Source organism: Eucyclogobius newberryi, unplaced genomic scaffold (assembly GCF_026437365.1).
Source record: "Eucyclogobius newberryi isolate DKJ021-1_F unplaced genomic scaffold, fEucNew1.0.hap1 SCAF_16, whole genome shotgun sequence".
In the NCBI taxonomy this organism is placed as follows: domain Eukaryota; kingdom Metazoa; phylum Chordata; class Actinopteri; order Gobiiformes; family Gobiidae; genus Eucyclogobius; species Eucyclogobius newberryi.
This window is the reverse complement of record NW_027315790.1, coordinates 10,999,285-11,013,896: the sequence shown is the minus strand read 5'-3', so window position 1 is coordinate 11,013,896 and position 14,612 is coordinate 10,999,285. Positions and strand designations below refer to the sequence as shown.

The 14,612-nt window shown below is 39.6% G+C and overlaps 2 protein-coding genes across 2 annotated transcripts; one reads left to right on the top strand and one right to left on the bottom strand.

Annotated features, from left to right (window-relative positions):
* Window positions 1-3,624: 3,624 nt before the first annotated feature.
* LOC140361700 (lens fiber membrane intrinsic protein-like) lies at window positions 3,625-6,100 on the bottom strand. The gene is made up of 5 exons (XM_072447483.1): window positions 5,903-6,100; window positions 5,498-5,706; window positions 4,604-4,753; window positions 4,389-4,523; window positions 3,625-4,044 (listed from the first exon to the last, which is right to left on the bottom strand). The coding sequence occupies exons 2-5, from the start codon at window positions 5,670-5,672 to the stop codon at window positions 3,983-3,985; spliced, it is 522 nt and encodes a 173-aa protein (XP_072303584.1). The 5' UTR covers window positions 5,673-5,706; window positions 5,903-6,100; the 3' UTR covers window positions 3,625-3,982.
* Window positions 6,101-9,289: 3,189 nt separating this feature from the next.
* On the top strand, window positions 9,290-14,525 carry ubqln4 (ubiquilin 4). The gene is made up of 11 exons (XM_072447481.1): window positions 9,290-9,499; window positions 10,499-10,650; window positions 10,747-10,892; window positions 10,969-11,231; window positions 11,342-11,500; window positions 11,584-11,800; window positions 11,877-12,016; window positions 12,273-12,356; window positions 12,658-12,773; window positions 12,847-13,102; window positions 13,185-14,525. Exons 1-11 carry the CDS (start codon window positions 9,356-9,358, stop codon window positions 13,335-13,337), a joined length of 1,830 nt encoding a protein of 609 aa, XP_072303582.1. The 5' UTR covers window positions 9,290-9,355; the 3' UTR covers window positions 13,338-14,525.
* The last annotated feature ends 87 nt before the right edge of the window (window positions 14,526-14,612 follow it).

Below are 14,612 nucleotides of genomic sequence, written 5' to 3'. Positions count from 1 at the left end.
TGGAAACATTTCTTCCCTTTCACAGATACTTGTTTCGTTTTTATTGGAGGCTAATTGAAGTCTCACCTGGCGTATCATTACCACTCACTATAAATTACACATTCGCTTTATAAGTTCAAAACGCCTTGTAATTTCTGTTAAAAACTGCCTGTTCCTTAAAGCTTTTTAATAGTTTTTCGAGATACTGTGCACAATCGTGTGTGATCAATTTTGAATGTTGTAGCTTTAGCGGTCACACATTTCCAAACCATTTCATGTCAATACTGTCTGATAATATAGCTTTGTGGTGTTTATTTATATATAAAGGTAATTGTATGGTATGACCTATAGCAGAAATCATTACAGACTCAGACCAAAGCTGCATCCTCCATCTTTTCATCCAAATGCAATGTAACACAGTGACATTTCCATTATACTGGTATGTTATTATATTGCGATGATGACAACAGGATCAGTAGCACAGTTACATTACAGCGTAGCCTTTCGCTCGCTACAGTTTTTATTTTTCCATAAACCGTAATGTGAAACAAACCACTTCATATCCACTGACTTATTTATAAAAGATGTAAATTATATGCTTTTTGTCTTATTTCTGTTCATATATTTGTCAGTGATTGCGAAACACACAAAATAAACTCAAAACCCTGTAAAATGTAATATACTTCTCATGCAATACAAAATGTTCTTCTATTTTCTATTTGCTAATATTTTTGGGTCGGTGAGGCAAAATGGGCGACGTGTGGAGGATAAACCGATTCGATGTGGCGGGCCGGACACAGTTTGTACAAGAGTCTGCTTTGTCAGCTTTTCCTCTAGTGAGAGCAATAATTCAAAACATTCGTCTGTGGATGTCTATTACAGCCTAAGATGGAGAAGATGCTATTAAGGTTTTCTATTCTAAGTGGCAATTTTATAATAAATATCAAAAGGAAAAAGCACAAATATAACCTGATTTATTTGAGTTACTGGACACTGGAACGTTCTACAATCTATCAAAATCAGCACATTAGAAATAATACTTTCACCTGACCCATCGCTATTAAACATTATAGGCCAATGTTGTGATGTCGTTTGAAGGATACATGCTTTGTAAGTCCTTGGAGAGAATTTGAGTTTTAATCCCGGTTTGCATGCCGTTACAATCTTTCAGATGAAAACAAATGTTTCAGCTTTTTGGTACATGCAACATTTGAGGACTTTTTCCCATTAAAAAAAAAATGTTTTACTACTGCAAGGGCCCTAAATCTTAGCATTCTGAAAGGATACAAAAATAACAAACACATCCAAAACAATGTGATGTCACGTCCAAATCACGCCCAGTTATGCTTCTCAACAATTATTTGAAAAAGAAAATTGTGCCCAACATTGAAATTATATTGAATTACAGTTGTTTTTTATCTCTTTGGAGACAAGTGCTACTTTCCAATACTTGCTACCATTGAAGTGCTCCAGTTTTGAGTTTCAAGAGTGTTTTATGTGTATTTTAGCGTTTGTTCAGTTGTTCAGTTCCACACCTGGCTGCACATATGTCCAGAAGGTGAGAGTGGACTGGAGACTCCTCTGCGCCTGTTTGAAGCCAAATACAGGTTACTTTAATGGGCCTTATTAGGAGCAAGTCTGAGGGTGAAAACTACCAGGTCCGTTCCAGAGCTGCTCCTGCTCGGGGGACTGACCTTCACCTTGCATTCCTGCATCTGGTAAACCTTTAATGAGCACTGGGCATGTACTCTCCAAAACAATGGCACAAATATTTTCCACCGTGAATCTGAAGTAGACTCTAGTTAAAGCGGTTATGAGCACATGTCCCACAATTAAAAATTCCAGGTGGATCTCAAATGCAGGGGTGGAAAAAGCACTTTGAAGTTTGACATTTGGGACCAAAAAGATAACTTTTTACAACATGAAAATGTGTTTGTATGTTGGATCAGTGGCTACATTTACATGGTAAAAAAAAAAAAAAACTAGGAGTAATGAAATATCTGTTACATCGGGTCTATAATCTTTGTCTTTGCTATTGTAGTTTGCCCCTGCTGTATTTTTCTCATAAACACGTAAGCATCAGTGTGACAGATCACAAAGAAATCTCTCCTCAGATTTAGCTGTTCACGAGTCATTAAATACGTTTGATAACTCCAGAAAATAGATAAAGATCAGATGTATGTGTGCATAAACATATCCATGGTTACTTCAATAGTACAATATGGTTCTTCAGTACACTGCCTCATTGTTTGGTGTACTTACCACCACGGTTACAAGGACTATAATAATAAAAAATCAAAGTAAGGTTTCTTCTTCCCAACTACTTTTTTCCTTGCAAACAATGTTTGAAAGCACTACTTCTCATTCACAAGAAAGTAGAGCGAAATGCTGGGTTACAGTATTTTAGTTGGACAGGATGGATGTGAATGAAATGGGGGCTGAGAGAGAAGGGAGGACATGCAATAAATAGTTGCAATTGGGAATCGAACTCTAAGAGGGAATCGAACATTAAGGCCTCAGTGTGATAGAAATATTAAATACTAGGTTCTGGCAAAAGCTCCACTGCTCAACTTATCTCACACAGTAGTTGTGTTGGATCCACTTCATACACTTGAAGCCGGGAGCAGGTCCAGTGCAGTCTGTTCTGTTTACATTTCCCTCATTGTTTTTGCGTCATGCACAAAGCAGATAATTTATTACTACGGCCACTGCCTCCTTAGTCCATTCCTCTCAGATGATCACCCAGAGGAAGTGCTTATTAAAGTGAAACAATCAATGTCCAACACTCCACCCAGGAAGTGCCCCGGTCCAACAAAGTCTTTATATGCACTTTGCTTTTCTCATAGGGGACTTCAACAAACATTATGTGAAACTAGAGGTGGGAATTGAAAGTTAAAACTAAATAAACAAAACAAATTAGTGAAGCATAATATTCTTGACTCGATTGAAAGGTCGTTTTATTACGCCATATTACTGTGACCACAATGTAGTAACAAGGATACTTATACTGCCACCTCTGACTCGACACCGTCTAGAATAAATAACTATTTTCATATATTAGAACAACAAACTGAATTACCAACAAAGGAAAATGGCGTCAGCACACACATTTCCTTTTACAAAGTACTTCAGTAGACCTATTTAGTTACTCTTTTACCACTGTCTATTTCTGGAGGCAATGCACCCTAATCCAGCGCAGCAGCCCACATATGGATCCTAGATCCCTGAAGGCCCCTTATCAATATGTCATGTTTTTCCTTTAACTTTTAGACCAAAATATATTAATATAATTGATCTATTTTAAGTAGAATTTACAGTTTCAAACCAAATATAATTTAAATCTCAATTATTTGTTGTGGACAACCTTTAAGGTCACTATATCTCTGAGGTCCACTTTGAGAACCACTGCATAATCTAATCAAATGTGTAGCTTTTTTGCATCAGGGCAGACATAGTAACAGTGTATTACCTTTGATGTGTGCTCCCAACTGTGTAAACAATAGTCCAACTCTCACAAGACTTCCTGCATGTATTTTTCATAACACAATAAAGCCCATTCCTCAGGGAAAATAGCTTGTTTGCAGTGACTCAAATTATTCTTCCTGTTTATAACTATAGCAAGAGTTATAGTAATAGAAAACAGCATCCATATCTTATCCTTTTATTGATATACAATCCTAATATTAATATTATTTTCATGTTATACCAATTATTATTAAACAAACCTTTCAGCGAAATACACGTTTTTACATTGGTAAGTGCTGCCACCTACTGGTGACTTATTTAAATAACACAGTAAACTTCATGGAATAGAATTGCCTCCAAAAAATACTGAAATAAATAGATAAAAACAAAGCAGAAAATATTATGAATGTCAGATACTTTGGTCGTCGGCAAACACACACTTCATCTCTCATTCTCTGTCGATCAGTGCATGCTTTTGTGTTTGCCCATTCTTTGGCAATGTCCAGTTTCAAATACAAATTACGCACTTCATCTTGACTCAGCGTGGGCTATTTCCTCTTCTGCACTCACGCATTCTGTAGGCACAAATGTAGAAAATACCTGCCAAAGAAAACAGGAAACTTCATTCAAATCGACGAGACCAAAGGCACATGTCATGGGCAAAATGTGTTACTTTGGTTTAAATCCAGATCATTGTTTGAATCCAGTAAAAGGTGAGGTTTTTAAATAAATCAATTAATTAAATAAATTGGTAAATGGACAACCAGCATAAGTGATTCAAAATGCATGTTTAATAATTAAACTTTGTGTCCAGGTCTAAGCTTATCCTTATCGTTCCAAAATTGCTTCTACTTTTCATTGTTTCTTCTTAGTAATTTAGGGAACACTTGTCTATGACTTTTGCACAGCAGCGTTGTTGTTGTTGTTATTGTTGTTGTTGTTACCTGCAAAGAAGGTCATGAGCATGGCCACCCAGCCCAATATGTAGGACCAGGAGAAACGCCAGTCACCAAAACGTCTTCCCAGGAAGTTCACTGTCACTCCGGTGTAGATAGCCATACCCAGCAGAACAAAGAAAGCTGGAAACAAAAGAGGAAAAGGTGATGCAAAGTGAACTGTAGATTATGTACCGGTATACTGGTGGTAATATGTGACTTACTAGAGACAAAAAACATGATTCCTGCAGCAAAGGAACGGTTGAATCTCTCGAAGGAGGAGAAGTGTGAGAAGGACATGATGCCAGCGATGATCCCAGTGAAACATGTTATTCCTGAGAGGATCATGAAGGCCCTGGTGGCATTCCAGTACGCTGTCAGAGCAATGCAAAGGTTTGGTGCAATTATAACAACAGTAATCTCTGCTATTGTCTTATAACGTTTTATCATTTTGTGACACTACACACACAAGGGCAACTAAACTGCATTTTGATGTTAACACCAACTCCAAATGACCAAAAGACTATTCATAGACCTCATAAATTAGGTAGAATAAAAACGAATATATTTTAAATGTTAAACACAAAAAGTACAAAAAAGAAAAAAAAAAAAGACTTTCAGATAGGGCTGTATACCTTTAGTTGGTTATCAAGCAATTAATCAGTCAGTCGATGGCATATGGGTCAACATAAACTTGCATTAGTCAATAATCATTGGGGGGGATTAAAAAGATTTATATTCAGTAGCAGAAAGTAAAAGGCATGGAGTTAGTTATCTTGAGATTTGGGTGTACGTTTTAAAGTTTAAACTGACTTTTACACTGTTCACTAATAGTCCTGTGGTCTTGTCAGGGCACTTTCAAATCATAGAGATATTTAACAGGTTTATGCCAGCGCCCCATGGCCGTTTTGATCGACCAATCAAAGGAACGAGCATATCTTTAGTCGACCAAGCATTTCTTTAGTTGACTACAGTCCGATTTCAAATCCTGGTACAACCTAGGGTTCTAATACATTTGAAGACAAACTAATGGATAACAGAGACAATGACCCTAAGGAGACTGTGGCTAATCGTCATGATAAGTGCATCTCCATGATTCTGCCTGGACAGTGGCTTACCTATGCTGTCCGTCTGCATGTAGCACTTGTTGGCCATGCAGTACCTCCACAGCCCCTGATGCGCATAGTTCCCTGAGACACGGTACTGCATCCAGTAGTCTGTCGCTGTGCAAACCACCAGCAGGATGTTCCCCACTATGGCACAGAACAGGCCCCCTCCCATGAAGCTGTACATCTTGAGCTGAGACAACTGGCCCACCGCAGAGCAACTGTTCAATACATAAAGGTGTAGTTAGTCTTAGTTTTTTTTTTTTTTTTCAGTCAAAAATAGCAGAAGAACAAAGAATTGGCATATAATTGTACCTTTTCCCTGATTGGTGCATTAGTCCAAATGTAAAACTCTTCTTACAGTTTTAAACTTTCCAACCGAGCACCAAACAAACACAGTGATTTGTTGTGCCTTACCTTGAATATGAAGCGCACCTCTCTGCTGTCCACCTTTCTGAGGCAAACACACACAGTGGAGTGTCAAAAGAGCAGTTTCTCACTTGGACAATACTATGACCAGAAGTTGTCCTCCGAGCGTTTCTGTTGATCACAGCAAAATCCTTTGGGGTGTGAGCTGTGCCTGAATGAAGCAGCCCGGGGGCCAGTGCATGTGATCTATGGGAACACAGAGCAACACTGGTCTATGTGACGTTATGCTGTGTTTTGTTTGTTTGTTAACAGTGTGCTCCAGAACTGGGGATGTGCAGAGGTTTGCACTGCATGAGTTTCAATGCATAATGCTGAAATAGACACTATGCATTGAGTGCTCTCTGAGCAGGGACTCAACGCTACCCCCTACCTTTACTCTTATAATTTGTATAGTTTTTCCGATTAAATACTTAACAAATATAGCCTAAAACAATTAACAGTGAAACAGTGATATCGGGACAGACAAACAATATGCAAATACATAACTATCTAAACAACAGAAAAAGGTGCATTATATAACTTTCTGGGGGGGGGGGGGGGTGTTCCACAGTATTATATACATATGTATAATATTTATTAATTCGATTATTTTACATTTAGACTTTTATTGAGGCTACATTGATTTGTATTGGCATGCAAATACAATTTGGCATTTTAATCTTCTGGCTCATTTTGATCCTTGAGGCATAATTATGCACAAAAAGACTCTGATCATTAAGCAACTATGAGCTGTCTACTGTCTTTGATGAAGTCTGGAGTCAATCCCGATTTTTTAAAGCTGTCCCTGTAGCGAGGACTGTAATAACTTGATATTTAGATGTTTGGATACTGGTTAGCTATTACTGGGTGCCGGGTCAGGACAGCATCTTATGTTCGGATGAGTGAAAAGAATGAGGAGACACAGCGACGGGTCAGGAGATTTATTGAACCTCGCAGGTACACCCACAGATTTCTTCTTGTCTTTCTCCTTCTCGGATTCTGCTCTGATTCCTCCCTGATCCGATTGTTGTTGTTGTTGTTGTTGTTTTTGTGTTACTTTTAATGGTGATTGGTAGCCAACTGAAAAGGTGCATTTACTGCCACCGAGTGTAGTTGTATTCTTTATTCTTAATTCGTGTGTGTGCGTGTGTGTGGGTGTGTGTTTAATTCTTAATTCTTTGGACTTTGGACTTTGGACTTTAACGCCAAAGCAATGGGAGGAGTACTTTTACGGACTACGACAGAGTCTGAGGACTACGAAACGTCTGAGGAATAAAGTCTGGCGGTAATGCAACACTCGGATGCCAACCGCCATAAAACAACAACAACAACAACAACAACAACAACTTTGGACTTTATTCTTTAGACTAGAGATCTACTGGATTGAGTGTGGACGACACTACAACAACGCTCTTAACTCAATAATCTTCCAATTAATCCTGTGTTGTATAAGTAAGTAACTATAGCCTTACATGATCCTTGTGACTAGATTGTAAGAAGATTCAGCAGATTGAATTCCTGTTTATTATTTTGAAATCATAAAACTAATTCAGTTCTCTTTCATATGCTGTACAGTGAATCAGCACATGCTCAACAGTTTCTGGCTCTTGTCAGTGACCACACAAACCGGTAGGATGTTTGCCTATCCTTCTCAGCAACCAATTGAGTCTCTCTTCCCCCGCATTCCTGCCCATGGATCTTGCATGGACCAATACTACTTTGTATCTGATACAGATGCCGTCCAGTATCACAGATTCCAATAGACCTGCGAATGTTTATACACATGACTCTTAATAATAGGCTTGATTTGAGGTTTGCTTATTTCAGCACATCAATTGATGGCCGCCCCGACATGGGCAGGAACCCAAATGAAGGAGACCTTCACATCCTTCCTGGACAGAGAGAGCGTCAGATGGAAGATAGAATATCCTGTCTGCAATCAGAATTTCCAGATTTAATGCTTTGCAGCGCAGAGAGGCTGTCAGAAGCTATCACAATGTTGTGACACTGTAAAGAAGATTCAGCCCATTCCATCACTAATCGTATCGCTATGAGTTCTGTGATGAAGACGGAGATGATCTGTTATCCTCTTCTTGACTGCTATCTCTAGGTCAGGTAAGAAATAAGCAGCGCCTGTTCGCTCTCTCAGGATCCTTAGATCCAACGATATAAATAAACACATCATCAGAATACTTATCAATGAGCTCTTGAACAATGAACAGTAGTGTCTTTTTAGTTTTTCCTTTAAATTTGTGATGCAAACTAGTATCAACAGAAGGATCTATGGTTGACAAAGCCACCAAAGGGTTCAAGTTAAGATCACTTGTGCTGTTGTATTTCCTACCCAGCTAAAACAATGACATCCTAATGATGTTTCCCACATATTCTAAGAATTTCCTTCACTGGGTGTGTACTTGTATGACCTTGCACATTTACCCAGAAAGCTAACATAAGCTTTAACTTCCTGATCCGTAGTGGCATTTCTCCCAATTCAACCTGCATTGAAGCGACAGGGGAAGTCTTATAAGTCTTACAGCAGATATGCAAGGCTTGGGCTTGCTATACATCAAGTTTCTTAAATTTAGTTTCAGCTAAAGACATGTAAGCAATACAGCCATAATCAATAGTTGCTCTCATAATAGCTCCCCAGTCCTGGCCACATAGACAACGCAGCAGATTATTCATCTTTTTGACTTTATCTCTCACCTTATCAATGTGCTGTTGCCATTTCAGCTTCTCATCAAAGATAAGTCCTAAGAACCCCACTTCCCTTACCCGTTCAAATACTTGCTGACGTAGTTTAAGAGTCATCCTTATGCCGATTAAAGAAACAAATCGCTTGAGATTTCTGTACAGACAACTTAAATCCCAAATTCAGAGTCCACTGCTCAACCTGCTGTATTGCTCTTTGCATTCTCTTCTCAATAAATCAAATATCTATACGCATAAAGGCTTCTTCCAACAGATTGATCTACATCTTTAAGGGTGTCATTAATCATGACATTGAACAAGATAGGGCCGCTAACACTTCCTTGTGGAATTCCATTTTCTATCTCATAAACCTCAGAGTAAACTGCCATATCTGGTTTGAATTCGTCAGCCGGACTCCTTACCCAGTTAAATAACTTTCACTTCACTTCACACCACACTTACACAATTTGATAAGAAGCCCTCCCTTCCAAACTATATCGAAAGCTTTATCCACATCAAAGAATACTTCAATCACTTTTTCTCTTTTAGTCTTGGCAATTTGGATTTCAGATTCTAAACATAATACAAAATCCAGGGAATTTCTGCCCTTGCAGAAGACACTCTGGTAAGTGGAAAGCAAATTCTGATTTTCCAATAAAAACACACTAGTGCATGTTTGTCTGATGTTGGGAAAAAGGAAAGAATAAGTCGTGTGAACTTTTCTGACCCGGAAGCTGACGCAGACCGAGCTGTTCCATCGGCGGAGTAAAGATGGCTGACCAAAGCGCCGCAGATCCTGGAAATAACAACAATAATAAACCTGAAGCTTCAGAAGGAACTATCATCAAGGTCACAGTAAAAACCCCAAAAGATAAAGAAGAAATCGCCATCGCCGAAGATGCCTCCGTCACGCAGGTTTGTTTGTTTCACCGCTGCGCCTCCGACGTGCTCAACGTCATGCTGCTGCCCACAACTTCACAGCTCTGCTAACTAGCGTGTTAGCATCTTTCATCACTATTACCGGCTTACTAAGACTACTTGGGGTTACGAAGATCGCGTCTTGTGAAAGTATTATTACTTGTATTATTAATCTCTGGCACTCTATAACACTGATTGTATCAAATACAAAGTTACAACGATGAGTATATTTTAGTGGCTAGCTAACGTTATGTGGCTACATAGCTATAGTGCTAACATTAGCTTTTTAACGAGCCAGACTGCGAAATCCGCTAAAGCCAGAATGCTACAAGCTAATATGTGTCTAAAAGGAGTGTCAGCTGATGAGCGGCATATTTGTGGCTCGTGGTTTTGCAGATCGTCTGAACTGAAAGAAGAAACGTTAGTGATTGTGGTTATGTAGTTGATCTGCGATTAGTATTGGGCAAATGCACCGTCAAAGCTTGTTCAGTCTAGAACATTCTAACTGAGTCATACCATTTTTCAACATGGAATAAACTCCCCAGGGTCACTGTCAGTATGACAACCAAGTACAGCCTCATAGTAAGAATAATGCCACTGCAGTCTGGTGTACATTGGATGTACGCTTATATGAGATCACTTGCTGTTACGCATTAGTTATTGTATTAGAAGAAGAGTGCAGTTGTAACACACGTGCCATAAAGTTGATGTTGAGAAACTGGGCCTCTGTTTATTGTCACAAAAGAGGCCCATGTCAGCCCCCGTAGAGTCCTTCAGGACGCCTTGAGTGTGCTGTAAAAACTACACAAAGCTGTTTCCATTCAGACCAGTGAAATATGTCTTACATACATAACAAATGTAAAATGAGCGTGTTGATAAATTATTTACATCTTAGATTATTTTTTTGAGATGTACTGTTTGACACAAAATTTTGAGTATTGTCTTATCTGTGTTTGTTGAAGTTACTAATTAACGAGAACAAATCTGTTTTTGTAGTTCAAAGAAGAGATCTCAAAGCGGTTCAAAGCCAAACAGGACCAGTTGGTGCTGATTTTTGCAGGGAAGATCTTGAAAGACGGTGACACTCTGAGCCAACATGGTATCAAGGATGGCTTGACTGTTCATCTAGTTATCAAAACAGCCCACAAGTAAGTGTAATACATGTTTGCAGGAATTTAAGAACTTTCTCTATATATATATAAGCAAAACTGTTGAACAACTTTGTTTCTAATAACCCTTTGAAGGTCTGGAGAAAGTAGTACATCAACTTCAAGCTCTTCTACCACCCTGGCAGGCAGCACCTCAACCTCCAGTCCAGGAACAAACCCCTCTCCTACAACAGGATCTACAGGCTCTGCCCCTCCACCAACACAGACTCCCAACATACTGAGTGAGACACACTCAATGGTCTCATTGGACTTTCCTAGAAAGTACATTGAAGTGATTATCCATTACTTCTTTTGTAGGTGGCTTTGGAGATCTTTCTAATTTGGCTGGACTGGGAATGGGTTCGGCTAATTTCATGGAGCTGCAACAGCAAATGCAGAGGCAGCTTATGTCCAACCCAGAAATGCTGTCCCAAATTATGGAGAACCCCCTGGTCCAAAACATGATGTCCAACCCAGACCTGATGAGACAAATGATAATGGCCAATCCACAGATGCAGCAGCTCATGGAGCGCAACCCAGAGATTTCACACATGCTCAACAACCCTGAACTCATGAGACAGGTACTAAACAATCTGCCCACTTTCAGCTTCCTTACTTTGAGACTTGGTTCTACAGTTTTTTGGTGATTGAAGCTGTTTGTCTATGTTTTTATTTAATATTGTCATTGTAGACTATGGAGTTGGCCAGAAATCCAGCCATGATGCAAGAAATGATGCGGAACCAGGATCGAGCTCTTAGTAACTTGGAGAGCATCCCTGGCGGCTACAACGCACTGCGCAGGATGTACACTGACATTCAGGAGCCCATGTTCAGTGCTGCCAGGGAACAGGTAGATGTGAGATTTTTTTTATTTTTTATGGTACATAGAAAAGGTTAATTTTCATTCATATCTCATCAATTTTTTTCTTTTAGTTTGGGAATAACCCCTTTTCAGCTCTAAGTGGAGGCTCTGACTCTGGAGTTCAGCCATCAAGAACGGAGAACCGCGAGCCTCTGCCGAACCCTTGGGGGCCGCCAAATGCGTCGACCACCACTGAGAGTGGTACTTCAACAGGAAGTACAAGCTCAACTGGTACCAACCCTTCTGTGTCCAACCCTCTGGGTATTAACGCTGCAAGTCTTGGCAATGGTTCGTTAAGAGACTGTTATGAGTTTTTTTTTTAGGTCATTAAAGGTCATTAAATTGTTATGTTTGTGATTTGCAGGGATGTTTAACAGCCCAGGGATGCAGAGCTTACTGCAACAGATCTCTGAAAATCCACAACTCATGCAAAACATGATGTCTGCCCCTTACATGCGCTCCATGATGCAGTCACTGTCTCAAAACCCAGAGGTGGCCTCTCAGGTGGGGGAAAAAACACACACAAATTAACCAGTATTTGTCCCTGTTATGTAACTCACAAGCAAACAAACCAACCAAACAAGGTCATTTCAAACATTTGTATTCTTCAGTTGAACAGTTTTCAACAAAAACCTCACACCGCTAATGTGAAAATTTAGCCAACCTTTACTATGAATATTTGCATTTTATTACCATTCTTGACACAATTAGTAACAACTTTTTATTTTCTCTTTCTTAACTACTTTTGATGAACCTTCAGGTATTGATGAATAACCCCTTGTTTGCTGGAAACCCGCAGCTGCAGGAACAGCTTAGAGCTCAGCTGCCCATCTTTCTTCAGCAGGTACTGCACACATTGGAGTCAACGAAAACACAAAGCAACAAAGCGTTGCTATCTAGTGCCACTTCCCTTTTCACAGTGAAGGAATTTGAATCCGGTTTCAGATTTGCACATTTTGAAGAATATATATATAAAAAATATAAATATAATATTTTTTTTACATGTCGCCTTCCTGGATTAAGACTTTACTTTAATTTTGACACAAAGTTTATTTGGTCCATAGTTACAATAATCGTTATTTAAATTTTTGCACACACAAAGAATATTGTTTTTACTGGCCATTATTCACATGACTGTATTTCAGATGCAGAATCCTGAAGCCCTGTCAGTGATGACTAACCCTCGGGCCATGCAGGCTTTAATGCAGATCCAGCAGGGTCTACAGACGCTTCAGACAGAGGCTCCTGGACTTATGCCCAGGTAAGAGCTGAGGCTCCAATGTTTAACAGAGAAGATGAAGTATAAAGATCCTAACATTGTTGTTTTGGTTCAGTTTAATGACCGGTGGGATTCCTGGTGTTCCGTCCGGTGTTCCGTCCGGTGTTCCGTCCGGTGTTCCGCCTGGTGTTCCGCCTGGTGTCCCGCCTGTTGCCACGCCTGTTGTCCCTCCAGTCCCATCAGGAGGCGGCATGGCCACAGAAAACCCCGCCTCTTCTCCCAGCAGTGCAGGAACGAACAGTGCCCAGCAGCAGCTGATGCAACAGATGCTCCAGATGTTTGCTGGAGGTGGTGGAGGCACAAACCCAATGGTATGTTTCCTCACAAACACAATGTGTGCACTGGTTGCTTTCATGTGTCTCTGTTTAATCTTGTTTTGTAATTTCTGTGCAGAGTGTGACCCCGGAGGTTCGGTTTCAGTCCCAATTGGACCAGTTAAGTGCTATGGGATTCATCAACCGTGAGGCCAATCTGCAGGCCCTTATTGCTACTGGTGGAGACATCAATGCCGCTATTGAGAGACTGCTGGGCTCACAGCCTTCATAAAGATTCACAGCCCATACTGACGCACATGCATACATACACATTCAGCATCGACAGAGAAATCAAGAGAAAAATCAGCCTAATCCCCTAATCATTACAGAAGAAACGGGCAGGATCTTAACCCTCCTCATTCTGGTCTCCTTACAACATTCTTGTTTCCTCTTTGGAATCATAAAAAAAAAACTGTCCCAGAGATGTAGAGCCGGACTGAACCACTGTCACATCGAGAGGTGTGAATGGAGCCAACTCATCTCCTGTCTTTGGACCATAACCATTTCTTCTTTACTTTGTTCCCATTTCCAAACAGAGTGGAGTTTTGTACAAGTGCTGAGCTGATAGAGATTTGGTAGATGTGATTGACTGTGTTGATTACTGCACCTAACCAGTGTGAGGCAGTAGTTGGCATAGATGCAGATATACTGTAGCAAGCTGCAGTGTGGAGGTCTGCTTGTATGAAAGGAGAAATTAAACATACACAGGTGACATTTTCAGACATTACTGACCTAACCCCTTCATTTATGACATAATTTTCCCTCTTCTCTTGAGATTCTGCAAACCGTTCCCTATTTATTATAAATGCTCTGGAAATGACACCCCACACTTTCTTTGAGTTGTAATCTGTCATTCCATACAATGTGCCCCCTCAAGGGCACCCAGTGTCTTTCTCTTCTTGGGCACTTTGCCTGTGCCTTTTGTCCTCCCTGCCCATAGACAACTTTCATGATTGGCATTCCCTACTTGATTTTGAAAACATAACATGTTCCTAAAGAGTTCACAAGTTATTTGTGATGTCCAAAATCAAAGAATGCTTTGAGAATGACCACAGAAAAAAGAAGCTTCCTTTTAATTTTAATCTGATTCTTTATTTTATTTTTGTGAGGTGCAGTTGGTACCTATTACCTAGCAATTATTTACAATTTGTCCTGCTTAAGATAAATGTTAAAATCAACAAAGTATAATATTAATGGAAAATTGAAAGGCTTGAACAATTCTGTTTTTCAGTATCAATTTCTAGTTTGGTTTTACTTTTTTCTTTTCAATTTCAGCAATGTAGTTGTGGTAACCTTGGCAACTGCTTCTATAGCTTTGCTTTGTCTGTTGACCTCAGCTGAACAGACCATCTCCCAGTTGAACATGTTGAAACTAACTTTTAACAGTACTGTACTAAAAATAAAACATGATCAGAAATGGTGTAAGCTTGTGTGTTTTTGGGTGATGATTTGAAAATTACATTTAATCAGCAGTGATTTTTAAATTGGCAGTAGCCAGACTGAAATG

What these genes read in the sequence shown, in the direction of transcription:
- LOC140361700 (XM_072447483.1), bottom strand. Translation starts at nt 5,672, where the DNA reads ATGTACAGCTTCATGGGAGGGGGCCTGTTCTGTGCCATAGTGGGGAAC. An exon ending in AATCATGTTTTTTGTCTCTA is followed by an intron (nt 4,524 to 4,603) that starts GTAAGTCACATA and finishes TTTTGTTTCCAG; the next exon opens with CTTTCTTTGTTCTGCTGGGT. An exon ending in GCTCATGACCTTCTTTGCAG is followed by an intron (nt 4,045 to 4,388) that starts GTAACAACAACA and finishes TTTCTTTGGCAG; the next exon opens with GTATTTTCTACATTTGTGCC.
- ubqln4 (XM_072447481.1), top strand. Translation starts at nt 9,356, where the DNA reads ATGGCTGACCAAAGCGCCGCAGATCCTGGAAATAACAACAATAATAAA. An exon ending in GTTATCAAAACAGCCCACAA is followed by an intron (nt 10,651 to 10,746) that starts GTAAGTGTAATA and finishes AACCCTTTGAAG; the next exon opens with GTCTGGAGAAAGTAGTACAT. An exon ending in ACCCTGAACTCATGAGACAG is followed by an intron (nt 11,232 to 11,341) that starts GTACTAAACAAT and finishes TTGTCATTGTAG; the next exon opens with ACTATGGAGTTGGCCAGAAA.